The sequence below is a fragment of the Ursus americanus genome, chromosome 33 (assembly GCF_024610735.1).
Source record: "Ursus americanus isolate L20-20 chromosome 33, mUrsAme1.1.p, whole genome shotgun sequence".
Classification (NCBI taxonomy): Eukaryota; Metazoa; Chordata; class Mammalia; order Carnivora; family Ursidae; genus Ursus; species Ursus americanus.
The window spans coordinates 686,850-711,173 of NC_142159.1; the positions used below are offsets into that span (position 1 = coordinate 686,850).

The following is a 24,324-nucleotide window of genomic DNA, read 5'->3' on the forward strand; positions in this document are numbered from 1 at the left end:
CAGAAGCCTTTTTTTGCCTTAGGCTCTAGCTGGAGAATAAAGCTGACTTTTTTCCCCCAAGTAAACTTTTCTTTGACTTCTAACCTCTTCCGTACTTGTTTTTTGCTTTGAAACCCTTAAAATGATGTTTTTAATAGATATCAAAGATCATTTAATCTAGTTATCTATCTCTTTAGAGGCTTTCAAAGAAAATTTCCTTGTAAAAGAATAAGTAAAAAGAAGCTAGTATGAGTTAGTCAGAGGGTGGGAACAGTCTTTGGGGTGAGAGGTCAGAAATTGGTTTCAGGCAACAGTAGCCTTTCAGCTTTACTGCTTCTGTGGACCCTCAAAAAGGATCGACAGAGAAGAATGCTTCCTGTTATCTCCCTGGAGCATTGTGTGCTTGGAGAATGTGAACCTCGTGGCTTAGTCATTCACATGGCCTGTCTAACCCAGGCAGAGGGACGTCAGATCAGGAGGAGCAACCTGTGTGAGCAGGGAAGAAGTGCAAGGACAGCTCTAGGTCTGATGTGGGACAGAGCATCTGTCCTGCAGTACAGACAAGGATGTGGATTTGTTCCTTTTTAGCTGAATGAGTTGAAAGGTAATCTATGTGTAACAAGAAGCCCCATACTGGAAAATCGAGTCTAGAGCCCTGATTCTGGAAAATTTGGTCTTTTTTCGAGCTGTAGATGAGCCGAAGAACTTACATGCGGTGTGTCCTTGGACAAAATCTAAGTCCTCGGTGAACTTCAGTTTCCTCGGGCATAAAATGAGCTGAATAATACTGTCCTGGGAGATGGCTGTGAGGATTAGTGATGTAAAGTGCCCAGCAGGGTACACTTAATGCATGGTAGCTTGCTGGCCATGAAACTTTGCCTTCCCTTAAAAATGGTAAGCAGCTACACCAGTACATGTTGATCCTGTTATTATTAAAGAAAAGGGTTGTACAGTTAATATTGTGTGCTTCTAGGATTGATTCTAGAAAGTTCTAATGAGTTGTTTTTGTTTTGTTTTGTCTTAGCACATATAAAATCCAAATCCCACTTGCACCAACTGAAGAAGAGAAGAAGATTGGACTTGGATGCTGTTGCTACCATGGAAAGTCAGAGTGTTTCTCCAGACCGTGACAAAGAGCTTAAAGAGAAAGGATCCCCAGGGCAGAATGAGAAAGAGCTGAAATCTGGTGTTTAAAGAGACATGTCCAGTAGCCTTTGCACAGGTAGGGACCCAGTTCAGGAGGGACGGTTATGTCTGTGTCCCCGTCTGGACTGAGGAGTGCTATGCAGAAAGCCGCCACTGTTTTCTTTCTTCAGTGGTGTAGTTTTGAAGTCTTGTGTTCTCTGTCATGGAAACAGCAGGGCTTGTTACCTCCTTGTTTGGCTGATGTACCCAGTGGTAATGATGATTTTGGGAAGGAATTTTTTTTCTTTTAACCTTAAAGGTTCTATTTTTGAAAGAGGCACAGTTTGTACTTTTTAATACTTGAGGATCTTTTTGGTAATGAATACCTGAATTTCCTATATCCCTTAAAAAAGAAGTTTTATGTCCCTGGTCTGGCTAAAAATATCTCATTTCCAGATTTTATAAAAGATGACTAAAGTACTGTGAGCCATAAATCAGGAGTTCTGGATTTGCGTGAATGGCAGGGCCCCAGTGAGATGATTAAGTGAGTTCAGCCAGTTCTTGGAATTCCACTGAGGAGAGAAGGAGGTGGTCATGACGTGACACTTGAAAACTAAAGACTGACATTTGTTGAGCTCCTCCTGTGTGATAATTACTATCACTGCTGTCTTTCTATTGAGTTAGGAGTCTATATTTTTATTAAAAGTTAAATAAAAAGTTTCCAAGAGTCTCTTTAGTCCTTAAAAAAATATAAATTCCATGTCTAGTTTATACATAGTAGGCTCTGTTATCAACATATATGATAGCTTTGGGGCACCTGGGTGGCTCAGTCAGTTAAGCATCCTACTCTTGATCTCAGCTCAGGTCTTGATCTCAGGGTCGTGAGTTCAGGTTCTGCGTTGGGCTCCACCCTGGGCTTGGAGCCTACTTAGAAAAAACACGCACACAAAACAAAACCAAACCATGATAGTCTTTTCTCAAACTTGACATTCTTCACATGGTCATACTGTCTATTCATTATTTAGCAAGTGTTTATTGAGCACTTATTATGTTCCTGGAAGACATAGAGGGTTCTTGGAGATGTGTGATTTCCAGCAATGTTGAGTATATGTATGTATGTATTTAGCATAAAATTAAGCATTTTTATGTTTACCGTTCAGCAGCATTAATTATGTTCATAGTGCTATGCAACTATCACCTGTATTTCCACAACTTTTTCATCACCCCAAATGGGGTGTATCCATTAAGCCATAACCTCACTCAGGTAATACTTTATTTGTTCAGAATCTACGAGATGAGAGGCTAGAGGGAGTTCAGAGATAAAATGAGATGTTGTTCTTGTTCTCAGGGAGTTTTGTTCATACTGTACAAACAGCCAGTCTAGGGAAGAGAATATCTAAAGGCCTAAGAGGTGTGTAGAATTGTTCTTTGGAGGGGAGGGAAGGATGCGGGGGGGGGGAGGACCGTGGAAGAAGGAGCATTTCTGCTGGACTTTAAAAAGTAGTTCTTGGTTAGCTGTGTGTAGGAGGAGAGGGTAAAGAACTATCGGTCTTGGCTGACCTTTGTTAAACAGTGCTGCATTCCATACCTTACCTTTTTCTTCTTTTTCCTTCTAACATTTTTTAAAAGTTTTATTTTTTCACTAAAATTGTTTATATAGTTCAAAAATCAAAATGACATCAAAAGACATTCATTGAGGGGCACCTGGGTGGCTCTCTCTCTCTCTTTCTGAAATAAATCTTTATTTTTTTTTAAAGATTTTCTGTATTTGAGAGAGAGAGCATGAACAGGGGGTGGCGGGGGGGGGCAGAGGGAGAAGCAGACTCCCACGCAGCAAGGAGCCTGATGTGGAGCTCCATCCCAGGACCCTGAGAGATCGTGTCCTGAGCAGAAGGCTGATGCCCAACCAACCAACCAACCAACCAAACAAACAAACAAAAGATATTCTTGGAGAAATCTCCTTCCATCTCTATCCCCTTCTCCCCAAATGGTTACTTATTCGTTTTTTATATCTCTCTCGAGTTTTTTAATGCAAAAATGAACAAGTAGAAATATATATTGTTTCCCCCCTTACCGAAAAGATAGCGTTTAGCACATACTGTCTTCATCTGTCACCTCACCTGTTAGCAGCATCTGGGTGTGCGTGCGTTTTTCCCGCCACCTCTGTCGGGTCTCTTGTTTGGGGCCTTAACCATCTACCTAGGTTTCCACAGTTAACCCCAGCGGGTTCACTTACCTTGTATACTGAACTTCATTCAGATGCTAGGGTTTAGGCCAAAACCTGTCTCTGACGATTTCTTAAGCTATGGCCGGTGTATTCATTCAGCCAGCAGATACCTCAGAACTTACCATGTGCTTGGTGCTTTGCTAGATTCAGAGGATACAGTGGTGATCCTGAAAGTCCACACTGATTAAATAATTACAGAATTATAGCTGTAATAAAGCTGCAAAGAAATCACACTTACTGTAAGGACAAATAATCCGAGGACCTGCCCCCTGCCCCCTTGGTGTGTGGGAGTGTGTGCATGTGTTGGGGGAAGGCACGTGACATGGCACAGCATGAGGCTAGGGCAGGAGTTTGGAGCCAGGTCTGCAGATATGGTACCATGTGACCTGGAAAGCTGGGGTTCTCGACATGACTTCAGGGGCTTCTCCTCCCTCCTTCCCTACTCTGTGGGATATCTTGGACCCCTTGAGTTTTATTGAGCTTTACCCATTTTTAACGACTTCGAATTTCAAGAAGAAATTTTTCTAACTCAAAGAAGAAGTTATCTTTGTATCTACCCCGTGTTGTTCTTTACATGAAACATAATATAGTTTTCCCGGTCAGTTTTATATGAGCTACTCTAGGAGCTGACAGAGCAGAAAGTCCCATCTTCCCACCGGAAGTGGCATGAATACTTAACTGTGAGTCCAACAGGACCAAGCGCTCTCTATACTTTCTCTTCTCACGTAGTCCTGTGAGGGAGACGCTGTTCTCTTCCCACTCACCAGCGGGCAGAGGGCCTCAGCCCAGCCGGTGAGCAGCAGCGCGGGGCTTGAGGCACCGTTCAGCTGGCTGTAATTTTAAGAGGAGCCTTAGTCTCTGAAATGCTCTTCACTCAAGTCACTAAATATATTGTAAAGCTTTAAAAAAAGTTTCAGTGGAGAAGCAGGAAAAACTAGTTTTAATAATCCTACCTCAAAAAGCCTTTAATCCTTTCATCTGAGATACCTGGGGCCGCAGCTTCTCATTGAACTCACTGCTATCTCTATGGCCATTGGAAATAGGAATTTCCCGAAAGAAAGAAATCCAAGTGCTCATATTTACGAAGTACCTACGAAGTTGAAGGCACTGTGGTTGTGCCCACTGCCCCTGTTCTCAGACACTGTAAATTCAACAAGGTGGAACTCCTTCACCATCAGCAGGGAGCCTGCGGAGGAGGAACACCCGCTAGGAGTCAGCTTGGTGCCCGGTCCGATGCGCTGCCCTGAGGCAGATTCCCCCTTCTCTGCCGGCTGCCTTCTGAGTGCCCTTGCTGTTGCGTGTAGGGAAGGAAAGTCGTTCTTCCTAGTGACTGTCATGAATGTAGAGATGAAAGGAGCCTTAGCACCTTCTTGTGCAGATGGGGAAACTGAGGCCCAATACATGGATGTCCCATAGCCATAAAGCAGGTTGTGGCAAAGCCAGGACAAACCTCCGCTTCCCTCTGTTACTACTACTAAATATCTCATTCCAGATCTCATTTGAGAGCTGGAAAGGACCACGGAGACCAGCTCTGGGCTATTTGTTCAGCCTGGAGGGAGGATGAAGAGTGCCATTTTGTACCATCTGGCCTCAGCTAATCCACAGACAAGCAGAGCCCTTTGGTCCAGGTGCTCAGAGTCTCCAGTACACAGCAGTGCTCTCTAAATGGCTTTGGTAATTAATTCCAGCACTCAGCAAGGTATTTGATCCATCTACCTCTGTCAGTAAAAAAAAATTTTGCCCCAGTTTTATTGAGTTAAAGTCGACATAGGAAGTAAACAATCTTAACTAGGCTTTACATTTCTTGTATTTCAGGCAATGCTGTTTGTAAGTGGGTGGGAAATATTTCAACTCAAAATCTAGAGAGCTGGGTTCTTAGTCTTTAAATTATTTTGCTTGATTTTTAGGGCTAAGCAGGAAAACAGTTCATCTATACTCTAGGTACATGGTTTGATCCTTTGTAACCTCAGTAACTGTCTTCTTAGTCTCAGTTCCTACGGAGAGGTTTTTCTGCTTAAAACACAACATTAAAAACACCACCAACAACAACAAAAAAACACTAGAAGGCAAGCTTTTTATGAATGCAGTAACTTGTCTGTATATCCCCAACATCTCGAAAATCAAATATTTGTTGAAACAATTACATGAAAGCATAACAGCTAAGTGGGTCTCTGCATAAATGATCTGCTTTAATCATTAAATAACCTTAACCAGTATGAAGAAATCTTGAGATGGTAGCCACAGGAAGGAATTTCATTATTTATCACCTGCTTGGGCAGTTAGGGCTATTTTCTAAAAAGATGGTACCTGGTCACTTGTAAAGCTATTCCGAATACGTACGAGAGGAAGCTGCATGGTTGTATGAGGGTAAAAGACTAAGCTGCTATAACAAAGAGGCCCGACAGTGCAGTGGCTTAAGGAGCAACGAAATTTGTTTCTTTCTCACATAACAACTCTTGAGGGGGAGTTAACATTTCCGAAGTGAGCGGTCCAGGTCAGTGGGTCAGCTGTGCTCCAAGCAGTCATTCAGGGACATGAGTACCTTATATCACGTTGCTTTTCCATCCTCTGGGGGCATTGTCATTTTATCATCTGCATCAGTGAAGCTGGGTCATCACTGGTTCCAGCCAGTGGGAAGGGGACACAGAGCACAGAGGAGACACCCGGAGCCTTAAGGCCTGGACCCTGCCGTGGCACACATACCTTGCACTTTCCTTTGGCAAGAACTTAGTCATATGGCCGTCCACACGTACCTGCAAAGGAGGCTGAGAAATGTAGTCAAGCCATGTGCCAAGAAAAAATGGGAGAACAGACTTTGGTGGGCAACTTGCAGTCTCCACTAAATACTTGTAGCGTGGAAAGAGCACCGGACTCCAGGCTGGTGTAACTAATTAGCTCTGATATCTTGCTAGGGGCAAATCTATTTCCCCATCTGTGAAGTCAATGAGCTGTAGGAGCTGACTGCTGAAATATTTCAAAAATTAAAGCTGAACAAAATCTTGGCTGGTGAGATTTTTAAAGATGGGTATTAAAAACGATCATAAGGAACGCGAGACCGCGGGAGCCATGGGGCCAATGGCTAGTGTTCTAAAGATGGTGGGGAGGAATGATAGGTATTTTGGTGGCATTGTGGAATCACTGAACGGAGGGCTATAACTACCTACCTGCAGACTTCTGTTTATGTGAAAACAAAAACAAAATACAAACCCGAACTGCTATTTGTACTTGCAACCTAACACTTTCCTATCTAGTATACTGTCTCTGTGGCCTTGGGAAAATTGCTCAAGTGGCCTCAGTTTCCTTATATTATAAAATGGAGTTATTGTCTCCATTCCAGGGTACATCGTAAGGATTAAATGAGGTCCTTCTGAAAACAGCATAGTTGTTGCCATTTACTGGCAATGCAGTGCCCAGTAAATGGTGGGTATAAATTGGGTTTATTTGCTTCGTTGTGGAAAAATTGTTAATGCCATTGAAGTATTGGTTTATGGTGTACTGTCAGTTCCCAGAAGTTATCAGGTCAAGCTCTGACTTAAAACTGATTAGTTTGGTGGTCCACAGTGCTAATGGCCAAAAGCAGGGCCTCACACATTATCTACCACCTATGTTTGCTTTTTTTTTTTAATTAAAAAAAAATTTTTTTTTAAGTAAACTCTGTACCCAACGTGGAGCTTGAACTCACGACCTTGAAATCAAGAGTCGAATGCTCCACCGAATGAACCAGCCAGGACCCCTCTTGTTTGTTTTTTTGTTTTGTTTTGTTTTTAAGATTTTATTTATTTATTTGACAGAGAGAGACAGCCAGCGAGAGAGGGAACACAAGCAGGGGCACTGGGAGAGGAAGAAGCAGGCTCCCAGCAGAGGAACCTGACATGGGGCTTAATCCCAGGACTCCGGGATCATGCCCTGAGCCGAAGGCAGACGCTTAATGACTGCGCCACCCAGGCGCCCCAGGACCCCTCTTGTTTTTTAATGCATATGATTTCTTCATGGTTTAGCTCATTTACTTAAACTGTGTTCTTCATCTGAAATGCTTTCTGCTACTTTTTACCTAGTGAACTCCTTCCTATATATCCTTAAAGGTCCAAATCTGATGTCCTCTCCTTGGACAAAGCTTTGTTGGCACCCCTAAGGAGGCTTAGTGTCTCCTTCCTATGTGTTCCTCTAGCAGTTTTTTGTTTTGTTTTTTTAAAGTAATTTCTGGCCAGTGTGGGACTTGAACTCATGACCCTGAGATCAAGTATCACACTGGGCCAGCCAGGTGCCCCTGCACAGCAGTTTGTAAGTAACATCAGGTTGTACTTACATAGCAGTATGTGCCAGACAGGTTTTAAGTACTTTACATATAATAACTCCTTTAGTCCTCACAACAGTTCTCTGTGATAATACCATCATTGTTGTTATCAGCCCTATTTTTCAACTGAGGAAACTGAGTAGAAAAGTTGATTTTCCTGAGCACAAGCTGGGGTTTGAAACTGGCGGGTGACTCCAAAGTCTGTGTTCTTACCCACCGTGTTCTTTTGCCTGTTATCCTGCTATAGCACATACCCCCTGTACCTTTCTCTGGCTCAGTTGGAGAGGAAATTCTGTCAAGATGTCGGTCCCATTTTGAGACAAATGTAGGACATACACGGGGCCCCCAACAGATACTGAGGCTCGTTCCTGCAAGGCATGACTCTGTGTCTAAACACAAACGTGGCTGCTTTTCACTGAGTGCTTGCCGTGTGTCAGGCAGGCCCTGCGTGTGAAGCACATGCATACCTTATGATGATTCCTTTAAACGGACGGACAAGGTAACGTACTATCCCTGTTTTCTAAGCAGGCGTGTGTATTCAGAGTGCTTACCAGTGCCTGGCACATAGTCGACGCACAGTTATTTGCTGAGTACTGGAAAGAAAGTGAGGGCGGGAGGTTTTGTCCATTGTTAACCGCTTTATCCCTGGCACCTGCTGGGGGCCTGCGGCTTGCAAGCACTCACTAAGTATTTGTTGAGCTAGGATTTGAAGCCAGTTTGGGCGGACTCTGTGCTCTGACCCATGCTCTAACCGTTACTCTACTTCCTTAAGGGCATTCCTTTAGGGCTTCTTAACTGTACGAAGTATTTACATCCCAACTTCTTGTAAGAAGGAATCAAGAAAAGAGAAAGCAAAAAAGATGCCCGAAGAATGAACCCTTCCACTGAGATGTTTATTTTAGTTGAGACTCATGGTTACCGATGAAATAAGTCAAACTGAGGCACCTGGGTGGCTCAGTCGGCTAAGCGTCCGACTCTTGATCTCCGCTCAGGTCTTGATCTCCGCTCAGGTCTTGATCTCAGGGTCGTGAGATGGAGCGTGACATTGGGGCACACAGTGTGGAGCCTACTTAAAAAAAAAAAAAAAGAAGCCAAACTCTAACTGAAGCAAAAAGTTGAGTTTATGAGAGGGTTACTTAGGTGCCTCACCAGATTCAAGGACAGAAAAGGCCCAGGCATAACCCGTCCTACCTAATCTGACGCTGTGTAGACACCTCTCTCTTCTCTCATTGCAAACAGGCTTTTTCTACATGGTGGGAGACAAGGCTGCGAGTAGCAGCTTTACCTCTTAGAGCTTTTGCATCAGAGAGGGAGTGCTGATTCTTTCTCTAAAGTTCAAAAGTGCCGGGATATCTTTCGCCCACTAGGATGGCTCCTATCAAAAACCAGGAAATAATAGATGTTGACGAGGATGTGGAGAAATTGAAACCCTTGTGCAGTGTTGGTGGGAATGCAAAGTGGTATAGCTGCCGTGGAAAACAGTATGGTGGTCCCTCAAGAAATCAAACATAGAATTGCCGAATGACCCAGCAACTCCACTTGTGGGTCTGTACCCAAAAGAACTGAAAGCAGGGTCTTGAAGAGATTTTTGTACACCCATGTTCATAGCAGCGTTATTCACAGTAGCCGAAAAATAGAAATAACCCTCAAGTGTCCATGGACAGATAAATGGATATGCAAAATGTGAACTATACATACAATGGAATATTATTCAGCCTTAAGAAGGAAGGAAGTTCTGACACATGGTCCAATATGGATGAACCTTGAGGATATTATGCTAAATAAAATAAGCCAGTCACAAAAAGGACAAGTAGTGTATGATGCCACTTATATGAGGGATCTAAAGTAGTCAAATTCATAGAGATAGAAAGGAGAATGGTGGTGGCCAAGGCCTGGAGAGCAGAGGAAATGGGGAGTTGTTTAATGGGTATAGAGTTTCAAGTTTGTAAGACGAAGTTTTGGAGATAAGTTGTGCAACAGTGTGAAATGCTCAGCACTACTGAACTATGCACTTGAAAATGGTTTAAGATCATAGATTTTAGGGGCGCCTTGGTGGCTTAGTCGGTTAAGTGTCCGCCTCTTGGTTTCAGCTCAGGTCGTGATCTCTGGGTCCTGGGGTCAAGCCCTGTGTAGGGCTCCACACTCAGCAGGGAATCTGCTTGAGATTCTCTCTCTCCCTCTCCCTCTGCGCCTTCCGCTACTCACTCTCTCTCAAATAAAGTCTTATAAAAAAATCACAGATTTTATGTTATGTATATTTTACCACAGTTTGAAGAAGAAGAACCCCAGGAAAGGGACTCGTTAGCCTCGATTGGTTCTGGTGCTTATCCTGAGGCCCGTCAATCCATCGGGCTAGGGGTGGGATTTTGAAAGAATAGGGCAGTTCCCATGGGAACCAATGGATGGCCTGGAGGTGGAGTGACTCCCAGAAGCAGGGTGTGTGAGCTGGGAGGGGAGGGCAGCTAGACAGATGAGCAGTGGGTCTCCACCGCTGAGTACCTGCCTTCTACTCAACAAGACACTTGTCTTTCTCGCAGCAAGGGTGAGTTGTGCTAACACCACCGGGGTAGCACTTGCCATCATATTCATCATCAGACATGTCATAGTCACTAGTCAGTCCTTAAATATTTATAGCTTAGGACCGTTCTAACAAAGTTACATAGCTCCTTCGTCCTTGCCAAAAACCTTTCGAGTAGGCTCTGCAAATGAGGAAACAGACTGCTACTCTTGAAGTGACTTAATGGAGAGTTGGGGTCAGCTCAATTGTAAGGGACTAAAAGTCAATTTGAATTAATTTAGGTATAAAGACAGACCTGTTGGCTCATGGGATCCAGGACACATTGAACAACCGAGCCCCTCTGAAGTGCGGGTGGGATGCAGTTGAGCATGGGGCACAGCTGCCATCAGGGACTCCACACAACCAGCACTGGTCTCCGCCCCTTTCTCTTCTCTGCCTGCTGACTTGGCCTTTTTCTCCAGGCAAACAAGTTTTCCTCAAACGGTTACTAGAAGCTTCCACACCTCACCTCTTATAGCTTTGCACCACCCCCCCCCGGCAAAGAAGTACGCCTGATTTTGCAAGCTTAAAAATCCCAAGGAAGGAGAAAGGAGTAGTAGAGCTGAATTCTGTTCTTCCCCCGGGATTAAGCAGGAGAGCCGGTCACCTAAGAATATGGCTACTCCCCGTAGAAATATATGACTAGTGGGGCGCCCGGCTGGCTGGGTCGGTAAAGCACATGGCTCCTGATCTCAGGGTTGTAAGCTTGCTCCCCATTGTTGGGTGTAGAGATTACTTAATAAAATCTTAAAAAAAAAAAAAGAACTGTCTGATTAGAAAAAATGGGGCTGTGGGAAAAACAGTTTTTAAGAAGAGGGTGGGCGTGGGATTGATGCTGAAAGATCAAACAATAGGTGTCCCCACTGAGACTCAGGGCCAGCAAGTGGCATATTAGGGGATGCCCAGGTCTGAATATAGTCATTGGCACAGCTAACTACTGAGTACGTCCCACACAAAAGGAAGGCCTAGCTATGCGAGGCCCCAGGACAGTGCATTCTCAGGTGTGAGGCTGGATCAGCCTCGGAGTCACCGGATGGGGGTGAGGAGCTACCTGAAGCGGGACACAAAACCGTTTAGCCTACGCCTTCTGCCTGAGCTTCCCTGTTAATATTGGGGGTTGCGGGATAGACCTTTATATAACTTGTTTTTGTGGGTTCAGAAATGCCTCTGTGTCCTCCTAGATGTGCCTAATGAGGTGGAGTGGCATGAAAACCAGTAGTTTCTTGCCAGCAGATGGAAGGGCCAGCCCACCCTCTCCAAACTTCCACAGAATCTTCACATGCTTTTAGAAACTGCCTTCTCGATACTGACACTCATGCTTTCAATTGTTTTAGATGTCAGCATGCGCAGAATTCAACTGTACATCTGGTAGAGTTGTTTTCAAACTAGCTTTGGCTATGGATCCTTTTTTTTTCCCCCAAGTAAAACCTTACCAAAACTCCTAACACATAATACAGATCGAAGCAGAGTGGCTTGGGTCTTGGTGGGTCATAGGGGCCTCTGGATGCTCCGATTCACGTCTCTTCCCGTATGGAACACACTTTGAAAGTCACTGATCTAGATGAGCCATTTTATTTTGCAGATGGAGAAATTCAGGCCCGGAAAGGTTAAGTGGGTCACCCACAAGAGCACCCACAGGAGCAGAGCTGACTGGTGCCCTGGTCTACTAGCTCAGGAGTTGGGCTCTTTACCGTGTCATGCTGCTTCCAGCTGTTCGGAGAGAGCACTCCGACGAAGTAGTGGCGTTTTCCTTGAGGTGTCCGACACTGTCTTGAGGTGCAGGAACTAACACGAAGGCAAGTAGAGGACTTTGGGAGCCTAGTCTAGTAAACAGATAAGAGCTTTATAATTAGGAACTTCTGTTTGTTAATTTATTCAACAGACTTAATGAGTGCTTACTATTCGCCATTCCAGGTGCTAGAGATATGTCAGTGAACAAGACGATTCCTGTCTGCAGAGAGTTCGAGTCTTCCATGCTGTTTCAAGGGATGTGATAAATACTCTTACAGAGATGTTCAGGAAACACATGATTGTACCTGACTCGGTTCGGAGGCATCTGGGAAGGCTTTCTGAGGAAATGGCATCTAAGAAAACACCAGAAAAAGGAATGGGAGTGAGCCAGGTAGGGGAGTGTTAGGAAAAAAAGGCTGGAGAATTCTGCAGGAACCAGGTTACAGAAGGCCCTGTAAACCTTTAACCCCAAGATAAAAACATCACATGTGTTGACTGGAGAGATGACTCTGGTGCAATTTGGAGAATGAATTGGCTGGAAACAGCCAAGAGGCAGGGAGATGGTAAAGTAGGGCACGTAGAATTCATAGGACTTGATGGTTGGTTAAATATGGGTGGTGAAGGAGAGGGAAGGGGTCAAGAGGAAGGCTTTCTCACCCAAGCGGTTGATTGATGGTGGTTCCTTTGGCCGAGATGGAGAGCACCGGAAGAAAAGTAGGATTGGGCCCAGGGCAGAGGATAACTTCACTTTGGGACTTGAGATGGAAGTGTCTGCAGAGAACCCTAAATGGAAAGTAGTGAGGAACTGGATATTCAGGTTGAGCCCAGGGAGCATTCTGGGCTGGAGATAGAGATCTCAAAGTCATCAGGTTTGGTGGTATTTGAAGCTGTGGAAGATGAGGTCACTGGGTGTGTAGTGAGAAGAGAAAGGTCTAGAACAGAGTTTGCAGAACAGTTGACAGTTGAGGAAGGGGTGCTTGTATCAGAAATGGAGGCGTAGTGAGAGAGCAGGGAAACCAGAGGCTGGGGTCATGGACCGAGTGGAAAGAGCTTTGAGAAGGGAGTAGTCAGCAGGGAAGAATGTGTAGAGAAACCATGTCTGATAAGAAATAAGACGCATTCTGTGGCTTTTAGTGATGAGGACATCGTGGTAACCTTGATAAGAGAAGGCTCAGCCGATGGGTAGAACATAGAAGCCACATCTCCATGGTTTGAAGAGTGAATGGGAGGAGAGCGGCCAGCCATAGTGACAGCGGTCCACTCCTTAAGTAATGAATGGAAGGAAAGGGTGGCTGCTAGAGGTTTAAGGTTGAAGAAAGTTGTTTTCCTTTATTGCTGAGAGACTTTTACATGCTTAAGATCTTAGGATTGTGAGTTCCAACCCCATACTGGGGGTAGAGATGCCTTAAAAAAAAAAAATTGGGGGCGCCTGGATGGCACAGTGGTTAAGCGTCTGCCTTTGGCTCAGGGCGTGATCCCGGTGTTACGGGATCGAGCCCCACATCAGGCTCCTCTGCTATGGGCCTGCTTCTTCTTCTCCCACTCCCCCTGCTTGTGTTCCCTCTCTCGCTGGCTGTCTCTATCTCCGTCGAATAAATAAATAAAATCTTTAAAAAAAAATTGTAAGTAAGTAAATAAACAACAACAAAAAATTGATTTGGGGGAATGTCTGCACCAATACAACAGAGCTCCTCTTGATGCTCTCTGCAGCTGGAGATAGGGTGCCCCACTTGGCCAGTTCGTCTGGGACTTCCCTGGTGTCACCATCAAAAGCCCCATGTCCTGGGAAGCACCTCACTCTGGGCAAACCAGGATGCCCCATAACAATAAAAAAGAACCGTTCTGTGGTTGTAGAGCATGACCTGTCATCTCTCCAAAGACGTAGAGGAGCTGCCTACCTTAGAAAAAGACCTGTTGTAAGGAACAGAAGAAAAGGTAAGGTAGCCAGTACTTGATTGATACTCCAGTCGGCTTCCAAAAGAAAAGTACACCATGAGCTTAGAAACGGATCCTACAAATGGAATAATCTGAGATAAGGAAGGAGGAGGAGATTACAACTGTGGCTCTTGAATTAAAAACTGCATGCAAGCAATGCATGCCAGGTTGAGCACAGTAGGTCTACAAAATACAGAACATGGACTTCAGATGATCTCCGAGAACACAGACGAAACTGATGAAGGTGGGAAAATAAAAGACGAGATCCAGAGGGCAGAACAATGAAAGATGAATTTTAAGAATTCAAATGAATGTAAAAATTTTTTTTAAATTTAAACAATTTTTAAATTTTAAAAATTTAAAAATAAAATACATTTTACAATATTTCAAAAATAAAAATTAAAAAAAATTCCAGTGAATGGACTAATGATTAATAAAGAATAAAATAAATGAAAACACACTGAGTGCTTATTCTGTACAAGCACTTTGTAAGCCCTTCACATGTGTGAACACTTACTTCTCAACACCACGGGTACTATTATCCTTCCTATCTTGCATACGGGGAGACTGATGCCCAGGTAGGCTCAACCCCTTGTGCAAGTGTACAGGGCTAGCAAGTGAGGGAGGGAGCTGTGAACCCAGGCAGTCCAGCTTCAAAGCCTTCACTCTGAAGTGCGGAGCCGCATGCCTACGAGGCAGAGCATTGACCAAATGATTCAGGGTTTTTTGGTGTCTCTTGAATGTCGCTGAGTTCTACTACTGGGAAATTATCAAAGACCAAGACAGAGTAGAACCCTGCTCAAACAGAGCTTGCATTCTACTATCCCGAGAAGAAAATATACTGGTAAAAAATTAAGAGAATGTGAAGTATTAAGTCCTATGAAGAAAAAACTGAAAACCAAGGTAGAGAGTCACTAATTATGTGTGTGTTGAGGTACGTATTTCTACTTTAGGTGGGATGACCAGGGAAGACCCTCTGAAGAGAGGACATCACCTGAGTCGAGAATAATACAGAGTCAGCGGTGGAGCAAGAGGAAACAGCAAGTGCAAAGGGCCTGCGGTGGGATTGCATTTGGCATATTCACAGACTAGCAAGAAGGCCATTGTACCTGTAGCAGAGTGAGTGGGACCTGTGTAAAAGAGAAATAGCCGGTGCTAGATCAGGTAAGGCCTGATGGGCCATGGTAGGGATTTGGGATTTTATTCTAATTGAAACGGAAGGAATTAAAGAGGGTTCTTTGTTGTTCTTGTGTTTTAGGTTATGGGTTTGGCTTGTCTGTTTTTAGCAGGGGAAGAATATAGCCTGATGTGCATGTTAGAAGGTTAGTCTGGCTGCTATGCGGAGAATAGACTGTAGTGATAAGGATGTGGAATGAGGAAACAGGAAAAAGTTTAACTGGATGTTCTGGCTGGAAGCAGGGCCTAGAGCTCAGAAGTTTTTGGTACGTTAATGGTTAATGCTAGCTGTTTCTCTGCCCTGGGGCATCCCCTCCCGGTTTATGTAATGGCATTCACTAACTTACAAAGAGCTGAAGGATCCTCTGGTGGGAAAGAAGATCAGAGACCCCAACACCCTTAGCCGGCAGCAATAGGCCAGTGGAGGACCCCAAGCTGGGCCAGTCAGACGCCTGAGAATGTCAGACCGCAACTCCGTCTTTGCTGGGTACCCTTGAACACGGAAATGTAATGTTTGCGCACATACTCCAAATAAATATTTGTTGTATGAATGGGTGCATGGCCAAAAAGATCTGCAGAGAAGGAGAAAGGATGCAGGTGTACGAGGGGAGAGAAGTTCCTGCTGACTCCCTGGTTCCTGGTTTGGTTTCTGGTTTCTCATTCTCCCGAGGCCTAAGGTGCTTCCTTGGGTTCCTGGGAACCTCATTTCCTTAATAAAACGGAGGTTTTATTTTTGCCTCCATGGATTTCTTTTATGTGCAACTCAAGGGCCCCCCACCCCCCCACCGCAGTCCAGGCTGAGCATGTCGTTTAAGCCCTTGTCCTTCATGGGTGCCTTGGTCGCATTTGTGGCTAGCGTGCTCCCCCGTGTCTCACGGCCTCACCCGCTCAGGGCTTGGTCTCCTATTTCTGTTTTTTCTAGTTTTATGGGCCTGTAATATTATCTTAAGCTAATTGAATTTGCTTTTATTTTATTCACTGGTAAGACTCAACATTTTCCTGAGAAAACTTCATATTCATATTATTTGCAAATAAGGCCTTTCTGACTGAACACCAGTGTTATACTTAATAGAGTTATTCAGTTATTCGGATACTAAATGTGTATCTCAGTGTTTGTTTTTGGCCTACGTAGTTTCCCTTTCCTTTTTATAGTCCACAGAGGACAAAATACAAATTAATCCATTCATCAAGCATCCTCTGAATTCCCACCGTGCAGGTATATACATAAGGTGAGCATGTTGGGGGGCCCCACCCTTCTTTTGCCCACCCTCTAGAAGCTCGTTCCCGGCCCTCCCCTCTCAGGCCGCAGCCCCTCTCCAGTGATCTCATCTGCTCTCAGGCCTTAGCTCACACCCGTTCTGCAGGGTGAGCAGGCTTTTTTTTTTTTTTTTAACTGATACGTGATTTCTACCCCATGCACTTTGTATTCAGTGTTTGAATGTTTAGTTTGACCCATGGGAAGCTCCACCGAGATATTTCTGTCACTGTTGGGAACACGTTGGTGCCGTCCACAGGTAAACCTCGAGTTATACCGGCCTATTCACTAAATTGCATCTTCAAATGGACAGTGCGACAGGGAGCCCTCCAGGAGCCAGTAACGCTCACCCAGCAGCAGCCCAGAGAGCGGACCTGCTTGGACCTTTGCCCCGTGGCTGCCCTGCAAGGCCCCGGCGGCCGTGAAGACACACGCGGCACCTCTTTGGAAGAGTCCGTTTGGCTTCTCCCATCTGGAGTCAGTCTTCCACCCCGTCCAAACTGGGGTGTGAGGAGGATGTGTGGACAGGTGTGTCAGCGCTCAGCAGCTGCATTTAGGAGAGACTTTCTTCTTCTTCTCCTTTTTCTTTTAATTTGTCAGAGAGAGAGCACAAGCAGGGGTTGCGACAGGCAGAGGGAGAAGCAGACTCCCCGCTCAGCAGGGTGCCCGACTCAGGGCTTGATTCCAGGACCCCAAGATCATGACCTGAGCCAAAGGCAGACGCTTCACCAAATGAGCCACCCAGGCATCTCTAGGAGTGACTTTCAACCTCATGCCACAGGGTCTGAGCTGGAAAAGGAAACCCACCTCTGTGGCTGCAAGGGTCTCCCAATAATTGTCAGACCAGTGCACACAGATGGCTTTCAGCTCTGCCCGAGGCTTCAGACCTTCCTTCTGGATGTCTCCCCTGGGCGTCCCATGGGCACTTTAAACATACATTCCAGACTGAACATGCCACTTTTCCTCCACTATTCCCCAAACTGCCCTTTCCTTGCTAGTCTGGATTCTGACTGTAATGCTCTCGCCACCAGCACCATTACCCAAGCCAAATCCTGGCTCTCATCCTCCACCCTTTCTGTGACCCTTCCCTTTCCTTCTTTTGGAACTGTGGAGCAAGGCATCAGGGCCCCCAGTGACTGCTGAGCTCAACGCAAACGGGCAATGCAAACAGGCTCATGAAACGACCCACCTCTAAATAGCCATAGGCCCTCACTGACCAGTTATAGCCAGGCGCAGTTCCTAAGATCACCAAAAAGGGGAAAATTCCCTATGTCCCCATACTCCCTCACTCCGCCCTGTGACTGTGGCCCCTCACCACCGCCTCGGAGCAGACAGTCTGTCCTCTGCTGGCCTGCGCACTGCTTCCTTGCAGTGTATTCAATACACTTCTCTCTTGTTCTGCGTGGGGTGAGTTATATCACCATCTGCGCCGCCGGCCTCCATCCGATCAGGGCACCCCACATTTGGTGGCCTCCCCATCCAATTGGGACACCCCTCAGTAACTACCTGGTCGCCAGGTGTTAACATCTGTATTTATTTCCTTCTGCTGATCAATAACTACAAACTTAGTGGCTGAAAACAACACACATTTATTATGACAGTTTGAAATGAGTTTTAATGAGACTAAAATCAAGGTGTCAGCTGGGCCGATTCCTTCTAGAGCTTCTGAAGGAAAATCCGTTCCTTGCCTCAGCCTCTAGAGACCACCCACGTTCCTTGGCTTAGAGCCGCACCACCTCGGGCTCTGCCCTCCTCTCACATTGCCCTCTCTCCACTCCTCTGACCTCTCCTTCTCTAGTAGGGACCCTAGAGATGTACGTAGGGCCCACCCAGGTAACCAAGATAATCCAAATAAGGTGATATTCACAGGCTCCAGGCATTAGGAAGTGGATGTCTTAACACCATCCCACCCACCCGACATTCCTGGAACCCATGTGTTCCAACTGTCAGTCTTCAGAGCACATTGTCTCATCTAGGTTGTTAAAACCACCTCCTAGTTGGTGGGCTCTTGATGCATGACCCCAATTGTGCAGTGGGTTCTCTGCTTCTGGTCCTGCCCCCCTCCAATCCATTATGCTTCATTTTTTAAAAATGACATTTATTTATTTATTTATTTATTTATTTATTTATTTATTTATTTGAGAGAGAGAGAGAGAGAAAGAGCAGGTGAGCCAGGGGACAAGCGGGGGGGAAGATCATAGGGAGAGGGACAAGTAGACTCCACGCTGAGCGCGGAGCCTGAAGTGGGGCTCGATCTCATGGCCCTGAGGTCATGACCTGAGCCGAAATCAAGAGTCAGACACTCAACCAACTAAGCCACCCAGACGCCCCTAATCCATTATGCTTCTGATTGCATCTTGTTTGTCTCTCTCTTGGTTGAAAGTTTCTACGGACTCCCCTCTCCTCTCAGGATAGTCTCGGCTCCTGAGATGGTATACCAGGTCTTCTGTGGTCCTTCTTCTGCTCACTTTTTCAGCCAAGTCTCCTACAAGCCATTACAAAGCTACTTGGAGTTGCTCAAGACAGAACGGTGTGGATTACAGAACTTCTGAAGCCGCACTCCTCAGGCACGGGGGTCCCAGCTTTGCCACTTGCCAAACACGAACTCTTTGGCCAGTAACTTAACTGCTCTGGACCTCCGTTTCATCTTTTTAAAACTTTGACCTTCAAAAATTATTGTGATGATTAAATTGATTACATTAATTAAATTACTTAAAGTACTTATTAGAGGGGCACCTGGTTGGCTCCGTTAGAAGAGCAGGCAACTCTTGATCTTGGGGTTGTAAGTTCGAGCCCTATGTTGGGTGTAGAGATTAATTTAAAATAAAAAATATATATTTTGGGGTGGGTGAGATTTTATTTATTTATTTATTTGAGAGTGTACAAGCAGGGGGAGGGGCAGAGGGGGAGGGAGAGAGAAAATCCTCAAGCAGACTCCCAGCTGAGTGCAGAGCCAGATGTGGGGCTTGATCCCACAACTCTAAGATCATGACCTTAGTCGAAATCAAGAGTTGGACACTCAACCAACTGAGCCACCCAGGCGCCCCTAAAATAAAATCTTTAAATAAATAAATAAATAAATAAATAAATAAATAAATAAATAAATAAATAAAGTACTTATTAGAACAGTGCTTGGCATACAGTTAGGGTTTCCTCCATCATTCCATGTTCTCAGTCCTATTGATGCTGTCTGGAATGCTCTCCCCATGACCCTGTTTCCCTGGAAATTCTTACCCACCCCTTCAAGGCTCCCCTCAGGATCACCTCCCAGGCACAGGCCTCCCTGCTGCCTCCTCCCACCACATGCTGGCACTCTGGGAGCTCTGCGTCCTGAACCAGAGGCCCTATCACGTATTTACAATCATTTCATGACGTGTGTAAGACGGAACATCCTGAAATACTATTTGTGTTTTTCTTTTGCACACTTCCTCGTATGGGACCCTCCTGCACTCAGTCAGAGGCATTCCCATCATCTTCAAGAATTAGTCCTTATAACAAGAAGGCCAGGAGAGAGGAAAAGATTACGTTTAGCTGTTCAACTTCCAAAGTACGCTTCACCGTGGACACCCACACGAGCAGTTTTGGAAGCCTAGCAGTGGGCTTTCTGGAGAGGACAGATTTTGAGAATCTCTCTGTGTGCGCCTCGGTCATGGACTAAACGAGCAAAGCGCCCAGCCCATCCTGCTCACGGGAAGGCTGGAAAGGGGTCACCTAGGCATCGAGTGGGGACAGGAGTTGGACTTGGAGATCAGAGAGGGGCAGAGTCAGCACCAGCCGACTGCCCAGCAGCAGAGCCAGGTGGCATGTTGGCAGCCGAGCCCACACAGTACCGGTCCGTGGCCCCCGTCCGTGGTCCCCGTCTGTGGCCCCCGTCCGTGGCCCCTGTGTCAGCACTGCCGTCACCTGTGCGGAGCGGTACAGTCACCGTTCTGCTCCTTGCTTGCTGGTGAAGTCCTCTTGTCAGCCGCCTGCTGTTGCCCTTACGTTACTCAGCAGAAAAGGTGCCCACCCAGGCTGTGCCCCATGTGAGCCATTTCCTGAGGGCACCCACTTTTCATAACAGCTCAGGAACCTTGGAAGCCTCATCACACAAAAAGCAGAACCTCCCTCTCTCTCTTTCTCTCTCTCTCTGTTTTTAGTAAGCTCTACATCCGGTGCCGGGCTTGAACTCACAACCACAAGATCTAGAGTTGCATGCCCTACTGACTGAGTCAGCCAGGTGCCCAGAAGGGTAGGGTCTTACACTGAAATCAATGGTGTGGGAAAGAAAGTCCCCAGCACCTGAACGTGGGAGGAGCTGGACAATGAGGCCGACCTGATTCATGTGGTGACTCCGTGCCTCTGGGACGTAGACCGAGCCTCTGGGAGGGCAGCAAGCATTGCTGGATTCCTCTCTCTGTCCCTAACACATGGCTGGTGCTTAGCAGATTTTTTTTTTTTTTTAAGATTTTATTTGGGGCGTCTGGGTGGCTCAGTCGATTAAGCGTCTGCCTTCCACTCAGGTCATGATCTCAGGCTCCTTGCTCAGCAGGGAGTCTGCTTCTCCCTCTCCCTCGGCGATCTCTCTTGCTTTCCCTCTCTGTCAAATAAATAAATAAAATCTTTATTTATTTATTTGAGAGAGAGCACGAGAGAGCATTAGCAGGGGAAGAGGGAGAAGCAGGCTCCCTGCTGAGCAGAAAGCCTGACGTGGGACTCGATCCCAGGACCTTGAGATCATGACCTAAGCCGAAGGCAGACACTTAACTGACTGTGCACCTTGATTGATATTTATTACATTGAAAGAATGAATGAAAATCACCATCTAGTGAGGGAGACAGATACATAAACAAATAATAATACAGCCTGAGTTCTGTGATAACGGACTGCAGAAGGCACTGAGTGAACAGAAGGGGGAAGGGTCCAGAGACGTAGGAGCTGTTCTGAGGCAACAGCGGGACTGGTGCACAAGTCTTGTGACCCTCACTCCGGAGCACCGCTGGAGAGATGCTTGTAGGAACATCTGCCCACAGGACGGCTGGGGGCTCAGACGGTTAAGTGTCTGCCTTTGGCTTAGGTCATGATCCAGGGTCCTGGGATCGAGTCCTGAATTGGGCTTCTTGCTCAGTGGGGAGCCTGCTTCTCCCTTTGCCTGCTGCTCCCCCTGCTTGTGCTCCCTTCCACCCTCCCTCTCTCTCTCTCTGACAAATACATAAAATCTTAAAAGAAAAAAAAAAGAATGTCTGCCCAGCCCATGCTGCTGTGTCTGGGCACTAGACTGCCCACAGGACTGGGTCCCTGGCAGTGCCCTTGGCCATAGTTGATGGACTCTTGGTACATGACCCAAATAGGGCAATGGGTTCTCCCTCCCATGATTTTGCTGTTGGGATTCAGAGATGCCAGTCCGTTTCTGCTGGGCTCCTGACCTGGAGATGGAGAGCTGGCCGTGTTTGGCCATGTGTTCAGAGAAGTGGACAGAGGTGAGGCTCAGAGAGAGAGAGAGCCAGCTTCCTGGCTGCTCAATGACTTTTAAGATCCTGATTCTTATTGCTGTTGAGGCCTGGTTGTCCCCTACCCTTTGGTTCCATGTGACACCTCTGAAGACTTGTATTAAATTCTTCTCTTGCTTAAGCTTGCTTGAGTGGTTTCTGTTCTGTGCAACCAAGCGTCTTGACTAACATTATCCTCATTGATGTCACACCATGATCACAGCAAATACCTTACAGTGCTTACAAGGCCCGGACTCTATTCTGAGACCTTGCGTGTAACAACTTGTTAAAGCCTCATAACATTCCCATGAGGTAGGTGCAACGATCACCCTTTGTTTTTAGATGAAGAAACTAAGGCACAGAGAGGTTCCGTAACTTGCCATGTCATACGGCTAGTAAGTGGTGGGGTTCAAATCCAGACCGAGCCTACATCCAATGTGGCAGTTTTACCATATTTTGTCAAGCAGAAGTTTGTATTTTTGTGTTTTTAGCCCATTGTCCTAGAAGAATGTAGTTCTACATGCCAAACACATGAGAAGCCCTGGGTGAGTCCCTTTTTCTGAAATGAGGCTGGGTGGGCGGGGAGGCCGGCCCCCTCTGTCAGCCCCACCGGTCCTGCCTCTCGCTTGCCGGGCCTGGCAGAGGAAGCGCGGGAAGGAGCCGCCGAGCCAGGTACAGGGCTTGGCGGCAAAGCTGCTTGTGGGGCGGGAGGCCAGAGCCGCGCCCTGGCACCTGGCAGGCGGCCCAGCCTCACCGTTGAGAAAATACCTGGAACAAAGGAGTTCTCCCGCCACGACTGGCCGCCTCTCCTTGTGCCCACAGCTCCTCCGCTAAGGAACCTGACCTCCAGGCCAGGCCGGGTCAGGTCCTTACACGGCCTCAGGAGGCTGCAGAGAGGCGTCAGGGCCCGGCCTGGAGCACCTCCCTAGCTGCCCCCAGGTTGGGGGGTGGGTGTCTCAGAGGCTTCCAGGTTGATTTCCACCCAGGGGCTCTGCTGGGCTGCCCGAACTTTCCCGTACAGCCACCCTTCCCCTTGGTGTCCAGGGCAGGTGGCTTCAGAGCGCTGGGCCTGGAATCCCCCGGCCTGGACGTCCGTCTCATAGCAATGGCTTGTCAGGTGCCGAGTGGACGGATGTGGTCTGGGCGAAATCAGGGGCCCCGTAAGGAAGTTTGGGCATTATCAATAGCAGGCATTTGGGGGAGTAGATCTGGACTAGAGGCCTGGGAGGATGAAACGCAAAGACTGAGACCGCAAGGGTAGTAGTGTGGTTCTTCTTGGACACCTTGTTTTTAAGTAAAATCTATATCCACCAGGGGGCTCGAACTCACAGCCCCGAGATCGAGAGTCTCATGCCCTACAGACTGAGCCCACCAAGCGCCTCCTCCTTGGACGCCTCTCGAGCGAAGCACTAGCTGCTCCTCAGAGGTGAGCGCTGGCCTCCCGAAGGAGTGGCCAGCCTGTGACCAGTTCCTTCTCCTTCCTTCCCCCCGTCTCATGAGCAAGACCAGAGGGGCATGGATCTGGACGAGAGAGCCCCGGCCCAACTCCCAGCCCCAGGCCAGCCGTAAGCCACCCCACTAACCCTAGGCTTTAGTGACTGCTGTTGTCAGGGCCCCTTCCAGCCCATGTGCTGCCTTGTGATGACTCAGAAGAAGAGACGGTTTCCTGCAGGGGCCACCTCCGTCCTCCAAGGCCGCCGGCCGTGCTAAGTGCAGCTGGGCTTCAGCGTGCTTGCTTCGCGTCTCTAGAAGCTGGAGCAGACCCAACCTTTGCTGCCGTTCGTGGGGGCGGTGCCTGTACCGCGCCCCTGGACCCCGGATTCCCGGGTGAAATCCTCCCCCCGGTCGGGATCGTCCGTGGGCTGGGCAGCAGGCGGCCATTCCAGAGGCGGCTTCTCTTCATGAGCACGAACCCACTTTAGGCAACAGGGAGGGACTCAGGAGGGGTTCCCTAGAAGTAGCTCTCTGTAACCACACGGCGGGAGGCTTCTTCCCAGGCAGAACCGGCTGGCCTTGGGGTAGCCCCTGGATGAGGGAGCTGTGGGTATGACCTTGAGGCTATCCTGAGGGCAGAATGCTGTCCAGCACATGCTCTGCCCCCAGTGTGGCTCTGTGCGGACGGTAAGCAAGCCCTTGTCAGGCAAAGGTGGCCGGAGCTGCACCCTCCAGCCCGGCTTTCTGTCCCCCGGGCCCACACTCAGTGCCCAGACGCAGGGAGCCTGAAGGCTCTGGGCCCAGGGCACAGCCCCCGTGCCCATCACAGGACCAGGCTCACCGAGCATCCTACACACTCAGTCAGATGAACGAATGAGCAGTAGTCCAAAGAAAGAGGCCCTTCCGAGGCAAGTGTGGGCGCCAGGGCCCAGAGTCCCAGGATCCCCCACTCTGGACCCTGGGCGCCTCACTTCCTCTTCTGTAGAACAGGCATCAGAGACACCTGCTTCCCTTGGTTGCCAGGCAACCTGCTATTCATGATGAAATAGGAACACACAGCATTCACTTCTTGCGAACTTCCTCTGGGTTAAGTGCTTTGCATGAATCCTCCCAACAGTCTTGCGAGGGAGGCGAGGGAGGCGA

General features: G+C 47.2%; 1 protein-coding gene across 6 annotated transcripts in view; it reads left to right on the forward strand.

The window, feature by feature from the left end:
- Positions 1–22,464, forward strand: part of TRIT1 (tRNA isopentenyltransferase 1) — a 63,547-nt gene extending 41,083 nt beyond the window's left edge. The window contains exons 11-14 of one of the 6 annotated variants that reach the window (XR_015722743.1): positions 1,004–1,201; positions 11,765–11,978; positions 12,097–12,304; positions 14,802–22,460. Coding sequence is in view for 2 of the 6 variants with exons in the window: in XM_045771881.2 (XP_045627837.1) it covers positions 1,004–1,173 (170 nt within the window). In the remaining 4 variants the exon portion in view is untranslated. The other 5 variants (XR_015722746.1, XR_015722745.1, XR_015722744.1 and 2 more) reach the window with 5 other exon arrangements.
- The last annotated feature ends 1,860 nt before the right edge of the window (positions 22,465–24,324 follow it).